We start from the raw sequence: 15,578 nt of genomic DNA on the forward strand, positions 1-15,578 counted from the left end.
AACAGAGTACAATATTTGTTTAGTACACTGATGGGCTAATGAGAAATGACTGGGAAGTTAATCACAGCAAATACACAGCACCTTAGCAAGATTCTCGCCATCGATTAAGCAGAACAAATGAAAGAAGGGGTGAGCTCTGAGAGGAGCATGCCAGAGGAAAACACATTCAAATCAAGCCAAAAAGAAAGAAAGAAATATAGCTGGCAAATCTCAGAAAAACTTTTCAATGCTATCAATGATGAAGATTTATCAGTTAAGATAATTGTACAATTACTATCTCAAACTCATAAAACGTACAGAAATACCTAAATATATGCTACAGTCTGAGACTACTGTTAAGCTCACACATGGGTTGGCCATTTCTGCAGTGCAAACCTGAAAAGCCCTCCTGGTTGCGTCAATGCTGCTGTTAAGAGCTGTTCGTGTAAGCCGGCAAATATCAACTCCTTATCACTAGATATGAAATAAAATATCTGCAGGTTGATCCGATGGAATATTATTTGTAATAATAAAATAAGAGACAGAGTGCAAGCTATCAAGGAAGGAAACTCTTGCAATCATCCTGCCCACCACCACAGGTGGTGATGCCTGTGAACCCCAGCAACGATCAGCATGCAAGACAGCCCTAAAGGTACAGTAGTGGCATTTACATCTTGGCTGTAACCAACAGCTATCTAATTGGACTGAAGTCCTATTCAACAGGAGGGAAATCATATCCGGTACTGTCAACCTAGCCAAGAACACAAGTCTAGCAAGGTCACAGATCCTAGAGGAGGGTCAACTGAAGCCACTTTTCGTAAACGAGCGTAATTCCTAACTACATTCTAAACACTTATCCTAACACCCACAGGTAGGTGCAGTTTTTACTCCTCATAGAAGAGGCTTCATTTCACAGCAGGCAAAGAGCATTAGAGAATACCACTAGACAAAATGCAGAGAACACCTACTATAGGGTGTCCAACTGCCATTGATGTGTCCATACAACAACCACTATACCCTCAATGAAGAGGAGATGAAAGGCTTTAATAGTAGAAGACAAGAAATATCATGTCATCTAGATATGGCAGGATAGCTACACTCATGAAATCTCAACAATGTAGCTGCTTAAGCAAGACATGAACAGCGGTAACACCAGAAGACATACCAATATGGATGGAGGGAAATTCACAGGGCCACCACCCTAGATGAAGAGCTACAGACAATTAAAGATTGCTAAGAGAGCCAGGCAGTGGTGGCACACTCCTTTAATCCCAAAACCAAAAAAAAAAAAAAAAAAGATTGCTGAGAGAGAGTATTTGTCTCTCCCAAGGCTGAAACCCCTAAATGGTTATTCAATGCCACGTAGTCAGAATATTCATAAAAACAACAGGAAAGACACTCAGCAGGCTACACTTAATAGTATTTGCTTGTATGTACTAAACAATAACATTTAAGAAATAAGAAGCACAGGCTGGAAGGGAGGGTAGGGAAGAGAGAAATGACATAATTATATTTTCGTTTTTAAAAAAATCATTAAAAAAAGAACTAAACACCTATAGTAAAGGACTGGTTTAAAAAAAAATCCATCTATTTCTGTACTTTCTTTGTAAAAAATGGCATTTGGAGTGGGAAGAAACCATGATATGAGGCTGAAGAAGGTATCTTTAAAAAGAACTTAAGCTATATATTTAGGGGAAAGTTAAAAAAAAAAATAGTGTCTGTATTATAAATTCACATGTCCTTTGAAGGGTGTTTACCAGGTTTCCACTCAGGATAACCTCCGAGTGCTGGGGCTCAGGATGGTCAGATTTTCTGCCTGATGCCCCTCTATAGTTTCCCCATTTCTCTACAATGCATAACAATTATACAACCATGGGGGGGGGGGTGCGCAGGAGCAGGAGGAATCAACTCTGAAGCTTTCCCAAGGCCAGCACTTCTCAGACTGAGTGGTTCATGGCCTCTCTGGTCCCCAGCTACCTGCGGGAGACCCTGATGCATGAAATGTACATCTGGCAGGCTCACCATCTTCTCTTTACTGCTAGATTGTGCAACGCCTTTAGGATGCCCTGTTGCTCTTAAGCATCCATTCGCCTGATGGAACGCACAACAAGTGACCACAAAGAATACACAGCATTGCCCAACTGCTACATGGGTTCCATCCTTCACTTCATGTTTCCCAACTCCTATTTCTTTGCCTATGGGGGGGGGGGGAGAAACTTCCCGGAGAAGGGCTCACAGAATAGTCAAATCACTTGTCAGTGCATCGTCAAGATGTTGTCTTTTAATGATAGACTATTATGCTAAGGAATCAGATGTGCCAGGAAACAGCGAGATAATGACCCCTCTGGCCGCACCATGAAAGGGACTGAGTGAGGCACCTGGCCCGAGCGGCCTGAAGCGTCAGTTTCTCCACTAATTATGACTGCCTTCCAGGCATGGGCTGGACTTGCCGCAGACAGGAAGCTGAAGGTTTCCAGTGACACCCACCAATGAGCACAGTTAATTTTACATGCAGCACTCAGCAAGGCTGAGGAGCCCCTTGAGGCACAATCATCAATGGGAAGTGACAGCGCTTGCCGTCAGTGAAGTCTCAGGTAGAAAACAAGCCCCCGTCCCATAAAAAAAAAAAAAAAAAAAAAAAAAAAAAAAAAAAAAAAAAAAAAAAAAAAAAAAAAGCGCCATGATTTCAGAATCTCAACTCTGGAGGACGTAAGGAGGCCCAGATAAAGGAGCAGAAAGGGGAGGAAAGGAGAAGAAATAGGGTCTCGGAACCACAAAGCACCTTGGCTGGTTACTGCCTGCAAGGAAGGAGGCGGGGAGTCAATCCCTTTGCAAGCTCCATCACCTCAGAACTGGTACTCACAGGCAAAACATTTCTACATTGCATTTTTCCAAGAAACTTCTTTTTTTGTTGTTGTTTTTTGAGATAGGGTTTCTCTGTGTAGCCCTGGCTGTCCTGGAACTCCCTCTGTAGACCAGGCTGGCCTCGAACTCAGAAATCCGCCTGCCTCTGCCTCCCAAGCGCTGGGATTAAAGGCGTGTGCCACCACGTCCGGCTTCCAAGAAGCTTCTAAGAGGTGAAATAATAAACTTCAAAGAAAAAGACCTTAAATGCTATACTCTAGTCCATAATCATCCACTGCCCCACCACACACACCAACCCTGAAAAAGATAAATTTCTGCCCAAAGAGGAATAGTTTCTTTCCTATTTAACTTTTCTGGATGGAAACGACACAAGGTATTACTGTACTTCTTCTGCTCCCAAATCAAATATTTAACTAAAAGTTTATGTAAGCATAAAAATATGTCTTCTCAAACACATTATAATTCATGATCCCTATCATCATTCTCTCTACGGTTTCCCTAAACTGTTTCTTTATGCACACAGTAGGTACTTAATGCATGTTTGAATTGGTGAGTGGACAGGTGGGTTGGCAAACTGACAGCTTGTAAGCCAGCCCCTAAAAACCTGGTGGAAGAGCACAGGGCATCTCAGCTGGCTACAGTAAGAATTGCTTTGCAAGGAAGTGACAAATTTACAAACTAAGATTCGGTTCCTGAGACCCCCTCCCCTGAAATATCACATGACCAGATAGCCGCTATTAAACCATTCCTCCCAATGAAACAGGTCAGGAATAGCAAATAACTTGATTTTTGGATACATTTTCCTACAAAGCTAAAACTGAAAACAGTGCTATGGTATGAGTGAGTGGGTGAGTAAGTACAGTCGTGTTCAGAAAGAGAAGGGACAACACTCATGGGGGGTTGGGGGTGTTATTATACCATAAGGAAAGGGGGAAAAAAACGTAAGTTGAGACCTGGTATCTGAAGGAGGTCTATTCAGGTTGGCTGCATTCGCTGCCCTCGGTAAGCTAGGACTGATCTGCTTGCATGTTGTGGAGACCTGGCTTGCTGGAGGTGAAATGGGTCCCAGTCGCTGAACCATCATGGGACTGCTGGTGACCACTAGATTGTTGCAGCTGCCTTTTCCAATGGACTTGCACTGAGGCCCAAAGCCAAGAGCCCCTAAAAACAAACGAATCAGGTTAGCTTTTATGTCCCTTACATCAGCAATCAGTACATACATACATTTATATCAGGGCTCATGTTTAGAGACAGTCCTTGGACCTTCTCTTTTTAAACACAGACTTTTTGACACGGGGTTTCATGTAGCCTAGGCTGACCTCCAACTTATTATGTAGCCAGAGCTGGCCTTAAGTCCCTGTTCTTCTTGCATCCATCTCCCAAGTGCTGGTGTTAGAGAGTATCTCTTTAATATTGATTACACCAAAAAGTCAATGATTCCAATGCAAAACCTGTAAAATGCCATAGCAAAAAGCTTTTGATAATCACCACTCACACCAAATGAGGTTAAATTTCACAGTGCAGAACTGAGAATTATTTGTTGAAAATAATGTTGAAAGTCAGACTTTATAATGTTCTTAACTGAAGGATGAAGGTGATCAGTAGATGGAATTCTATTTATCAAGTCAGGTTTTTTTTTTTAAGAGTAGCTAGTATTTTGGATTTAGTAATTGGACAGCAAATAAAGTCAATACTTCTGGGGGTAGGCATTTAGCTGGTCTGACTGCACAACTGTACATCTCACAATCATCTATAAATGGGAATTAAAGTCAGGCTACCTCCCATCATCCTCAAGATTTCCTCTTCATCCCTGTACGTTGTCATTGAACATAGAACATTTTTTTAAAAATTCAAGATGGGTCATCGCTGAAACACGCACTTGGAAAGGTAATTGAGTTTAAAACATTTTTGTTTTCATTACTTATAAAAGTCTAATATTGAAAATCGGTACATAGTTAAAGGAGAAAGAAAAAAAAGCGTATTTAATGACACATGAATCTGTGTCAGAAAAGTTGAAAGCAGAGAAGAACTGGCTAATGCTGCCAGGACTCACTTATTAAAAATAGTACTAAAAGCTTTGTCACTCTAGACATTCCTTTCTCATGGATGTACTTTTTCAAACATGTCTGTCAACTACCTGTTCAAGTCTCAGTGGCTTATACTCTGTTCCCGTGTCTAACAAAAAATTAAGATAAAATTCTCCCTAGACTAACTGACTTTGTCACGGCTCTACTTGGGAACCAAAGTAAGCAGAATTTGTCACTGTAACTTTAGCCCTAGAAAGCAAAATTTCCTGTTTTTTCCCCCACATCAAAACAAAACAGCCCAAGGGCTCTGTTATTTGACATCGATTTTGGTAACATTTTATTGTAAGAGCCCTAGAGAGAAGTAGACATGGGTCTATCATCATAAATGAAGCCACACCTCACTATGCTGGTGTGGCCACAGCCTGCTAGGTGGCAGGAGCTCTCTTCACTCCGGCCCTCTGGAGCTAAAATCCAGGAGCACATGGCTTGCCTAAGGCCACACAGGGAACTAACATCTGCTGAGACTCCATGCTCCTTGATGTGTCTCCATGGCACCCTCATGGTTTTGTTTGGGGCTGTAGGTGTTCCCTTGAACATTTTCCAAGATCACTGGCTCCTGAAGACATTTCTCAGATTTTATCCAGATGCATAAGTTCATGTCTCTCTTCCCAGTGTAGCAGATTTCTGTTGTTATCTTGTGTCTCCCCAGACCAGTTGGAGACACTCCATCTTTATGATTCATTTGGCACTGGACATCAAGGCTTTTTGTCTTCACACTGAGAGTGGCGCGCAGAGCTTTAGGTAATAATCCTAAACTGAGGATCTCTGAAAATTCTTATCTGTGTACACTTTCATTCCCTCTCTTTCCCTTGGAAAAGGCAATGTGGTTCATAGTGGGTTCGTAACCCAGGAGGAAACAACCTGAGTTACCCCTCAGCTTCAATTATGTAGATGTTCCCATTAAAAGCAACATCAGGTGCCAAACGCTCAGTCAAATAAAATGTCATAAACTCATACGATAAACTGTCACTTTATGCCTGTTCCATCTTTAGTAAAACTATTAACATTTACCTGCCTCTAAAACAAGGACATTAGTCACCCTCTCAGCACACATAAAAACACAAGTCAGTAACAAAGCATATTAATATTGATTTTTTTCAAATCTAAAATCGTGTGTGTGTGTGTGTGTGTGTGTGTGTGTGTGTGTATGTTACAAATATAAACAACCAGATGAATTTGTGTATGGTGTCATTACTTCAGAGGTAAGATGAAAATATGTATACCTTAGGATTAGCAACTGCCAGATGTTTTTGCTTTTGCCCTTATTCACAATCGTATCTATCTAGCGAGCACCTCCCTCTGTGTTTTCAAGGTTTCAACCCCAAGATCTTTGTCCACCTTCCATCCCACTGGCTGGGCAGATCTGAGTGAGCTGTCCTGCCAGACTTCAGGGAGTGAATCTATTACATTCCCACTCTCCTTTCATTTTTGTTTTTCTATTTGTATTAGAAATGAATCCCTTGTTTAATGGATCTCTACTTCCTTGGAACTCAATGGTTATAATGCTGAGAAGGCATGAAAATTAAAACTGGTTACAACGATTATTAAATATAATCCACCTAATTTTATAGATGCCTTCCTAAAATGTCTTTTATGGAACACAGGACCATTTAAAAAAAATCCAAACCAAGTCAATCTTCTGATACAGCTACAGTGTAGCTGACCAAGCTGAATGGATGACGGAGGTGGTGAGAAGAACGCGTATACATCTGTTCTGGTCCAGAACGTTGCGCTGACCTCATCTTCCCCTGGAACCCCCCAGCCCAGACTCTTACATCCACACTGTTTTGTAGTTCTGTAATAAAGACACACCAATCTTTCTCTGCCCAGCTTCCTCATCAGGGTGCACCATTCCACTTCCTTACTCCAAACACATGGACTAACTTCACATCCTCTAGCCACAGAAAAATGACAGCCCGTGGTGCTGAATGGTGACTTTCTCAGAAACGTGCAGTATGTGTATGCAGCTATGAGAATGTTCTAGAAAATGATGCCAACTATCTCACAAATGGAAGTAAACAGTAATATATCGAGAGTCACTATGAACAAATCATTGCAGTCTAAATCTTTTTCAGCATAGCAAACATAATAATCAGCGGTGAGCTACTACAGAGCAGGAGTGTGAACTCTGTGGGAAGCCAGCCTGGGATCAAGGCTCTCTTCATTCAGCTTGGGATCATTCAGCTTGGTCAGCTACACTGTAGCTGTATCAGAAGATTGACTTAGTTTGTGACCCAGGAAAATTACTGAATATTTGTAGTCAGTATTCCTACCTGACCATTTACCAAACAGGGAAACATCAATGCTGCCTCATTATGGCTTTGCATCTAGACTGTACATACAGAGGACTCAGCAAAGTAGCAGGCATTGTGGATGCCAGCAGCCACTTTCACGGGAGGGAAGTGTTTCATGTCTGTCCTTGCTTTTCTGTCCCATTTCTTCATAGTTCCTTGCACAAAACAAGATAGTAAACGATGTTTAATTCTCTGCCTATTTCCAATGTTCTTTCTGTTTTGAGCCTAGAGCCAATTTTTTTTTCAACAAGGTGTCATCGCAGATAGAAGTTTGCAACTGGCCAAGTTTGAATGTTCCCTGGCTTGTTGTTCAGTAGAAACAAACCATACAACTTTTCTGACTGCCAGATGTGCCAACTACTTGGGCACTGGTATTCTTTTTGAAATATCGCTTATTTTTAGAGACAACATGGTGTGCGTTTAAAAAAAATGTGTTTACTGCTCAAATAAAGATCTGAGAGGATGGAATTCTGAGTAGCACATAGGTTCCAGCCAAGATCACTGTGTGCTGGTGGAAAGCCGGAAACATTCTGCATCCTTGAGTTTCTGAACTAAGTGCTCATTCAAGAATAAGCATGGTTTTCATGGTGTCTTCTTGAGTTGAGCGTCTTCTTCTCTGGAAGTCAAGGCTGATGAGGCTGTACTTACAGACCACTAATAGGCTCCATCTTTCCTAATTTATGTCCATGCACGGGTTCTCTTAAAACTCAGACAGATACAGAGGATAACAAAAAATGTACTATATATGAAAGGGCTGCTCTACCATGATCAAAGCTTTGCTGTTCTTAATCGATAATCAACTGGCACTTACAGAATGCTAACCATGAGCCAGGCATCAATGCAGACAGTGGTGAAAAGGTGGGCATCACTGAGGCCACTGCCTGCTTCTTTTTATAAAAGAGATAATTCCTGCCTCTAAGTGAATAATATAATAGCTTTTACCAGGTTAAAAAAAATGATTATGAAAGAACAGCTTGTAAACGGTTCATCCCAATACACACACAGGGTATTTGAAGGCAAAAATATTAGTGACAGATAAATTCACATCCTGCCCCCTGTCCTAATTGGCTATGAGGTACTAGGCAGAGTCCTTAGGATGTCTCTGCCCTGTTAACTTCTTCAAAGATATAAACAGTCATGTTACCTAAAGCATGGGATTGTTCTAATGACAACCACCACATTTATAACAACATATAAATAATACACACCACATTTACACATCTGGGTTCTCTATGCAACATCTTACTCTGAAACATTGAAGACCTAAAGAAAAGACTATAGATATATGAAAATAATCCAAATTTTCTCATTTCTTCATCTAACATATGAACTGAAGAGTTTCTTCATATCAATTTTAGGGCATTAAGAATAAGTCATAGAGCCAGGCGTGGTGGCGCATGCCTTTAATCCCTGCACTCAGGAGGCAGAGGCAGGCGGATTTCTGAGTTTGAGGTCAGCCTGTTCTACAAAGTGAGTTCCAGGACAGCCAGGGCTACACAAAGAAACCCTGTCTCAAAAACCAAAAAATAAAAAAATAAAATAAAATAAAAGAAGAAGAAAAGTCATAGATTTGATATTTTTAATTCCTAAATGTACAGTCTTTAAAATTCAAGGCATTCAGCAAGGGTGCAATACTACTGAAGAAAAGACTATGCTCGCACATTAGCAATAATACATGTAGAGCTTTCTAATCCAAGATCATGTCATATAAAGGAAGATTCTGAGCCACACTCCAGGCGGGGCTTCTCGAGAATCGGTTAGTAAATCATTGGATACTGGAGCACTGAAGGGCAATGGAAAAGTTGAAAGGCAAAAGGAAGGAAAGAAGGGAGAGGCTAAAGTCTGCAGAGTCAAGAGCACACATTTGCATCCCGGCCCCACCACCCACTAGCTTTACAATCTCCCCACATTACTTAAGCATTCCGTGTCTCTGTCTCGGCTTCCCGATTCTAAAAGGAGTTTAATGCCAGCAGAACTGTACAGCTGCTAAGAGGGCTGAAAGAGCTAATACGTGTGATATATTTAGTGTGTGGCACTTACTAAATGCTTTGAGAAAGTTAACTGAATTAGGAACTGGAAGAGAGCTCAGTGGTGAGGTGTCTGCCTTGCAAACCCAAGGCCCCAAGTTCAATCTCTAGACCCCAGGTGGAAACTGCCACGCCCCACGGTGCTTCCAGAACTGAGCATGTGAAAACAAACAGATCCCCAAATGTCCAGACCAGCCAGAGGCCCTTTATCAAAATGATAATGATCATTATTACTACTGATGGAGTGTGACCAAACACCACCACAAGTTGTCTTCTGATCTCTATATTCGCTCATGTCCATAAGACATAAATAAACACACAATCCACATATCAGCTAAGGGTTATTAAAGAAGCCCCCTTCCTTTTGGGCTCCCACCCCTAGCCAAGAAGCTATGTGCTGTCAGTGCCCACCTGAAGAGGAAAAGTTGAGTTTCCTCCAGTGGTGTCTCACTGGGCAAAATAACCACACTTCAGGGTGGGCCCCAGGCCCAGGAGTAGCTGGCCAACCCCAAACAGATTTGATATGATTTTTTAGGCTTTCTGATTTCCGGGTTTTGTGGAGGTTTTCTTTGGGGAGGGGGGCTAGTGTGTGCTTCTTGAATGTTTTGTGTTTTAGAGAGAGAAGGGGCATGGAGTTGTGCCAGTGAAATAGGGTAGAGGCCAGGATGCTGTATAAAAATGTTCTTTAATAAAAAAAGAAAAAGGAAGGGAGGGAAGGAGGGAGAGAGGAAGGGATGAAGGACAGACAGACATATCTCCAATACCATTTTATACTATTTCTAGAATTACTTTTCCCTTGAGTACTCAGGGACTAATGCTCACATCTCACAGTGAATGGGAGGCACACACACACACACACACACACACACACACACAATCAGACACACACACACACACACACACACAATCACTCACACTCACACAGTGGACCAATCCCTCCCTGGGTAGCCACTCTTTATACACCTCCCCCATCCATCCTCTTTGCTCATTGCTTAGGAAAGGATTTGACCATCTCAGACTAGGATGCCCATCACAAGTGAGCTACCTCAAGTGCATTTTACAACAAAACAATAGTATAGAAATAGCAAAGGAAAGTTTAAAAATCCTCCAGATCTGATTTATTTTTTAAAAAAAAAAAAATCTTTTCAAAATTCTGGAAGAAATAAATCAGAAGTGTTATCTTCAGCATTTATTTATTTATTTATTTATTCATCCATTCATTCATTGTATGTGTGTGTGTGTGTGCAGCTGTATGCGTGTGTGTAGGTGTACATGCCATGTGCTCATGTGGAAATCAGAAGACAACCTGTGAGAGTTAGTGCTCTCCTTCCCTCTGGGGACTCTAACTCAGGCACGACATCAAGAAAGCAACACTAGCTGCTGAGTCATGTCACCGGCCCCAGAAACAGTATTTTCCTAAACTTCACAATAGGCCTTTCGCTGTATAAAGGAAGTTCTTTTTTTTTTAATTTTTTATTATTATTTTCTTTATTTACATTTCAAATGCTATCCCGAAAGTTCCCTATACCCCCCCGCCCGCCCCTGCTCCCCTACCCACCCACTCCCACTACTTGGCCCAGGCGTTCCCTGGTGCTGGGTCATATAAAGTTTGCAAGACCAAGGGGCCTCTCTTCCCAGTGATGGCCGATTAGGCCATCTTCTGCTACATATGCAGCTAGAGACTCGAGCTCAGGGGGGTACTGGTTAGTTCATATTGTTGTTCCACCTACAGGGTTGCAGCCCCGTTCAGCTCATAAAGGAAGTTTTTACAAGTCTACTCCTTTCTTTGTTCCTGGTGATCACAAAATTGAGGTAGAGCTGACACCCAATCTAGGTTATTCAAAAGTAAACATTTTGCAACTTTGAAGCTCAAAATTGTACCAGTTTCTAGTACGAGCACTTAAATACCTCCCACCCCTACCCCCCACCCCCATGGCATGGTTTCCTTAAAACAATCCAGAAAGAAACCAAATATTAAAAAGAACTCCTTTTAAAAAGCTTTCTGGGCTTTGTTTTTTAAATAATGGATGCTTCGTCTGCGCGTATGTTTCCCTCACATGCTTGCAGTGCCCACAGATGCCAGAAGAGGGCTCCAACTGTGAAACTGAACCACAGTTGATTGTTAGACACCATGCATGTGCTTAGCATCAGAACCCAGGACCTCTGGAAGAGTAGCCAGTGCCCTTAACCACTGAGCCATCGCTTTTAGCCCCAATATAAAAGACCACTTTCAACAGCAAGCAAATCTCAGCTGCTACAGGAAATGTTTTGAGTTCGCATGGGAGGAGGTGGCTACCCTCTCCTGCCCTCTTAGGGATGTAACAGGTCAGTGCTACAGTTCAGATTCGTCTACAAGGTAGCTCCAAAGAGAACCACCATGCAGAGCGTCTGCCCAGTCAAGGGTGTGTGCTGTGGCTCTCATCCCTCTGCTACAGAACAACCTTGAATACAAATTGAACCATAAGGGCAGAAGTGATTATTTATGTGCCCCAAAAGGTACCAGCACCTCTTGCTAACTCCTCATTTTCTAAGAAAGGAACTGTCCAGTCTTTCTCTAAGGCAGGACTAAGACTAAGTAGAAAAGAACGTCTCAAGAGACTGTTTTGCTTTCCTCTTGGGATAAAACCGGAAAGACAGAGGTGTCCACAGAAGGCAAGCCTTACCAGGTAGGTATGTAGCCCTAAGATTGTCCCAGACAGAGAGGGCCAAACAGCCTGCTTCTGGGGCCCTGACATGAAGATCACTGGGCTATTACTCAAAACTCTGCCCTTACAACCAATTCTCCACCAATACAAGAGAATATTCTGATAAGAAAGAATAGTCACACTTTGACAACCCCCATAGGTTCCAAACTGTGTTTAGGATTATAACATATGTATTCTTAGGCCTTGGATTTATTAACTTAGCATGTATCAAAGCATTGCCTACACTGTGTTAGGGACATCTTGTCAGCATCACATTTACTTACATTTCAAGTTTAAAATAATAAGCATTAAAGTCAAATAACGTAGAAGCACATAAAAACCATGATATTTTCACTTCTGCCCAGTTGCAGCAGTGTTCTTTTAAGACATGCAACTTGAACAGCCAAATGTGTATCCTTCCACATGTCTAAGTTCTGCAAACATGAATATGCATGTCCTAATTCTAAAAGCAATATGATTTATCATACATTGCCCCCATCTGTTCTTAAGAGAAACCATGAGAATATAGCTATTTTAATAAAGTCTCAAAGCAAATGCTGAAATAAATCTACCTTTATCCCACAAACGCCCGTCATATAATGAAACATGGGTGTTCATCCATAATGCAGTGCATAGCTTGGGGCAAGGCAGTGTATCATGTCGGCAGCTCCTTTCTTTGCTCTCCACTGGGGTAAGCACGAGGTATCTGAGAGAAGTCTGGAAAGTGCATGCCTTTCACCTAAGATGGGTGAACAGGCTTCTTTTTCCAAGGGAGCCCATGAAAAACCAGAGTGGCACCAGGCTCCAGGTCACCAGCCCCACTGTGTGTTCACTCATGGCCCTTCTAAGGACTGAAAACAATGAGCTCCTGCATAGCAGACATCCTAGGCTTATTGTGGAGTGTTTGAACATCTGCAACGCCTCCCCACTGAAACACAGCACTGACCGTGAAGGGACTGAATATTGAGTGTACGCAGTATGTCACTGTGAGTTACGGAAAGGTTGGCTAGAAATGCCAAAGAATAGGAATCAGAATGGGAGTGTTAGCAAGTGCTCAGAACTGCATACAACCTACAGGAGATAAGAAACACTGGATACAACAGCCTGTCATCACAGAGCTGACAATCTGCAGACATCAAACAGACTCACCTAGGAACCATCAGATAAGGTTAATGCACTGTGCAGGACTGAATATGAAGCTAAATTATAGACAGGAGTTCAAAGCAGAAGTTACTACGTTATAGATAATTCCCTGAAGGAGATTAACCTAGAGATATTTCTCAAAGTTGTTCAGGCTCTCCAAAGGTGCATCTCTAAAGTAGTAAGTGAGGAAAAGCTTCTAGAGATGCCCATGGTCAAATGACTTCAAAACACCTCAATAAAACAAAGCTTACATCTTTTTTATTACAATGTTTCTGATAGCTTTTACAAAGTACCTAATAAATCTCTCAGATTAAGTAATGACATGTAAAATACATTTGTTGGGGGGGGGGTAGACTGAATTTTTAGGAGCTCCTCCTCCATGGGGAACCACTCAAGAATAACATACTAATCCTATGGAAATTAATAAGCTAAAACAATAAAGAAAGAAAAGACACGTGATAAAGAGGAAGTAGTGGGGTGCAGTCATAAAATCAATAAAGGGGAACAGGTGCCTGTAGTAGATGTCTCCAGCACAAAGCAGGGAGGGAGCAGAGCTCAAGGGACCAATCCATTCAGTTAGTCCAAAAGACCTGGGCCATTGTTGAGACCTGGGATGTTCTCCAAAAGTCTGAAAGTATTGGGAGCTGAGAGAGACCTTAAGAAACAGGACTGATAACAGACTATCGCATTGAGAGTGTGCTCTGGGAGAGGACTCTGGGCCTGGTCTCCTCTTTCCCTACTTTTTTTGGTTTTGCTCCTGTGTTAGAACCCTCATATGTACCTTACCACGCGCCCAAGAGCAATGGAGCCACTATGTACTGAATGGTTGCAAACCACAAGCCAAAAGACCTCCTTTCTTTGTAAGTGTTCTTTGTAAGGTGTTCAGAACAGAACACCTTAAGTGTTCTGTTACAGGAACAGAGAACAGACAATATCTGATGTTAAAAGCTGGACATTTCACATCATCGATGATTCCATTCTGGACTACTGTTTAGCATCACGAGGGGTCACTTCATTAAACTTTGCTCTGAGCCCACTAACCAGATAATGCTGGCACAACTGGCTGTCTGCCATGAGGCCTGTCTGTAAGTTATGATACGTGCCACTGGGAATTCACCCCAGAGTAAACCCTTTCCCCAAGAGTTGAGGAAGACTAAATGCAATGGGAGAAAGAAAAAGTAGAAGTCAAAGAAAAGCCAGTATGGACAAAGAAAAGTCACAAAGCAATGGTTATAGAAGCTAGTTAGAGCAAATTTGGGGGTTTTATAATAAAGTATAACAACTTAGAAAACTGAGTTGAAGGTGGGGGTACATCTATAAAATCTATTCTGTGACTCCTTCCCAAAGAGATCAAATAAAGAGGCCAAGTCCTAACCCACGAAGAGATCCAGGAATCATATAATCACCCGCTAGCTTGCCCTCGGGGATTCAGCTTCATGCGCCCGTGTTTATTTCCCAAGTGTATAATTTTTACACCAACATGCTTCCAATTTTACTCAGCATTGCAGGAATGTTGCCCACAAAGAATGGAATTGCCAGCTCTACACGTTTTATGTCTATATTACATGGGGTCACATTTATACCTGATAAACTAAACTGTCCTATGCTTGTCCTAACTCCAAAGAACCTCACTTTGTGGACATCAGCTCTCACCTTGCTTCCCACACTGCTGAGCACTTCTAGTAAGATGCTATAAAGACCACATAGCTCCCAGACACCTCATAAAGATGGAAGAGAGATTCGACGTTGTTCCTGGGGTTTATATTCTAAAGTCCCATCCCTCAGCCGTTATACATCAATTATCAACCAATTAGTACAAAAAGCTTCTGCTGACCCTCCTGTTCTCCCTTGTAATGATTTGCCAAGTTAACTGAAAGCTTCCCCGTTCCGCAGAGACTCTCAGTATAGCAAGAGTGTTAAATAAAGTTCACCCACAATTAGCCTCGAAAACCAAAGAGGAAATGTAAGCACATTTTACTGCTTCTCCCATGACAAAATTCCCAACAATCCCACGGGAAGAGAGCAGATGTATTTGTTAAATGAGTGAATTGTTACTCTCAAAAAATGAAATGTGAGCCCAGCTCCACAGTGATTTACTGCTGGTGGGTCAGTTATCGGTTTGCTGTGACCCTTTCCTGCCCTACTAGATACTTCAGGGGAGTCTCCTTTCACCAAGGAGTCAGGCAGCTCCTGCATGAGTTCTGACTTGACAGGTTGACACCAAGGCCTGTCTGCTGGATTCGACTGTTGAAGTGGATGAAGGTGGAATTACTCAGAAAAAGATTTCCACAAACACCAGAAAAAAAAAAATTGAGGGGGAACAGGGAGGAGGCATACTTTAGGTGGAGAAAACTGACTTAATCAAAGGCTATGAGCAAGTCACACTGACCTACTGTGGGCCTGGCACTGTACCATATAATGGAATCTTAGGCCATTGGGATAAGCTTTTGTGCAAAATCTTCTGGCCCATCGGAGGGTGTTTAAACTAACAGAAGAACA

The 15,578-nt window shown here is 42.0% G+C and overlaps 1 protein-coding gene across 3 annotated transcripts in view; it reads right to left on the reverse strand.

Annotated features, from left to right (window-relative positions):
- Glis3 (GLIS family zinc finger 3) overlaps positions 1-15,578 on the reverse strand; it is a 417,582-nt gene that overhangs the window by 274,795 nt on the left and 127,209 nt on the right. For 2 of the 3 annotated variants that reach the window (XM_021205781.2, XM_029537780.1), the window contains one exon: positions 3,798-4,005. The exons of the other annotated variant lie outside the window; for it this stretch is intronic. In XM_021205781.2, the coding sequence (XP_021061440.1) occupies positions 3,798-4,005 (208 nt within the window). The remainder of the gene's footprint in view (positions 1-3,797; positions 4,006-15,578) is intronic. 3 annotated transcript variants of the gene reach the window in all.

The sequence above is a fragment of the Mus pahari genome, chromosome 1, assembly GCF_900095145.1.
Source record: "Mus pahari chromosome 1, PAHARI_EIJ_v1.1, whole genome shotgun sequence".
Lineage (NCBI taxonomy): Eukaryota > Metazoa > Chordata > Mammalia > Rodentia > Muridae > Mus > Mus pahari.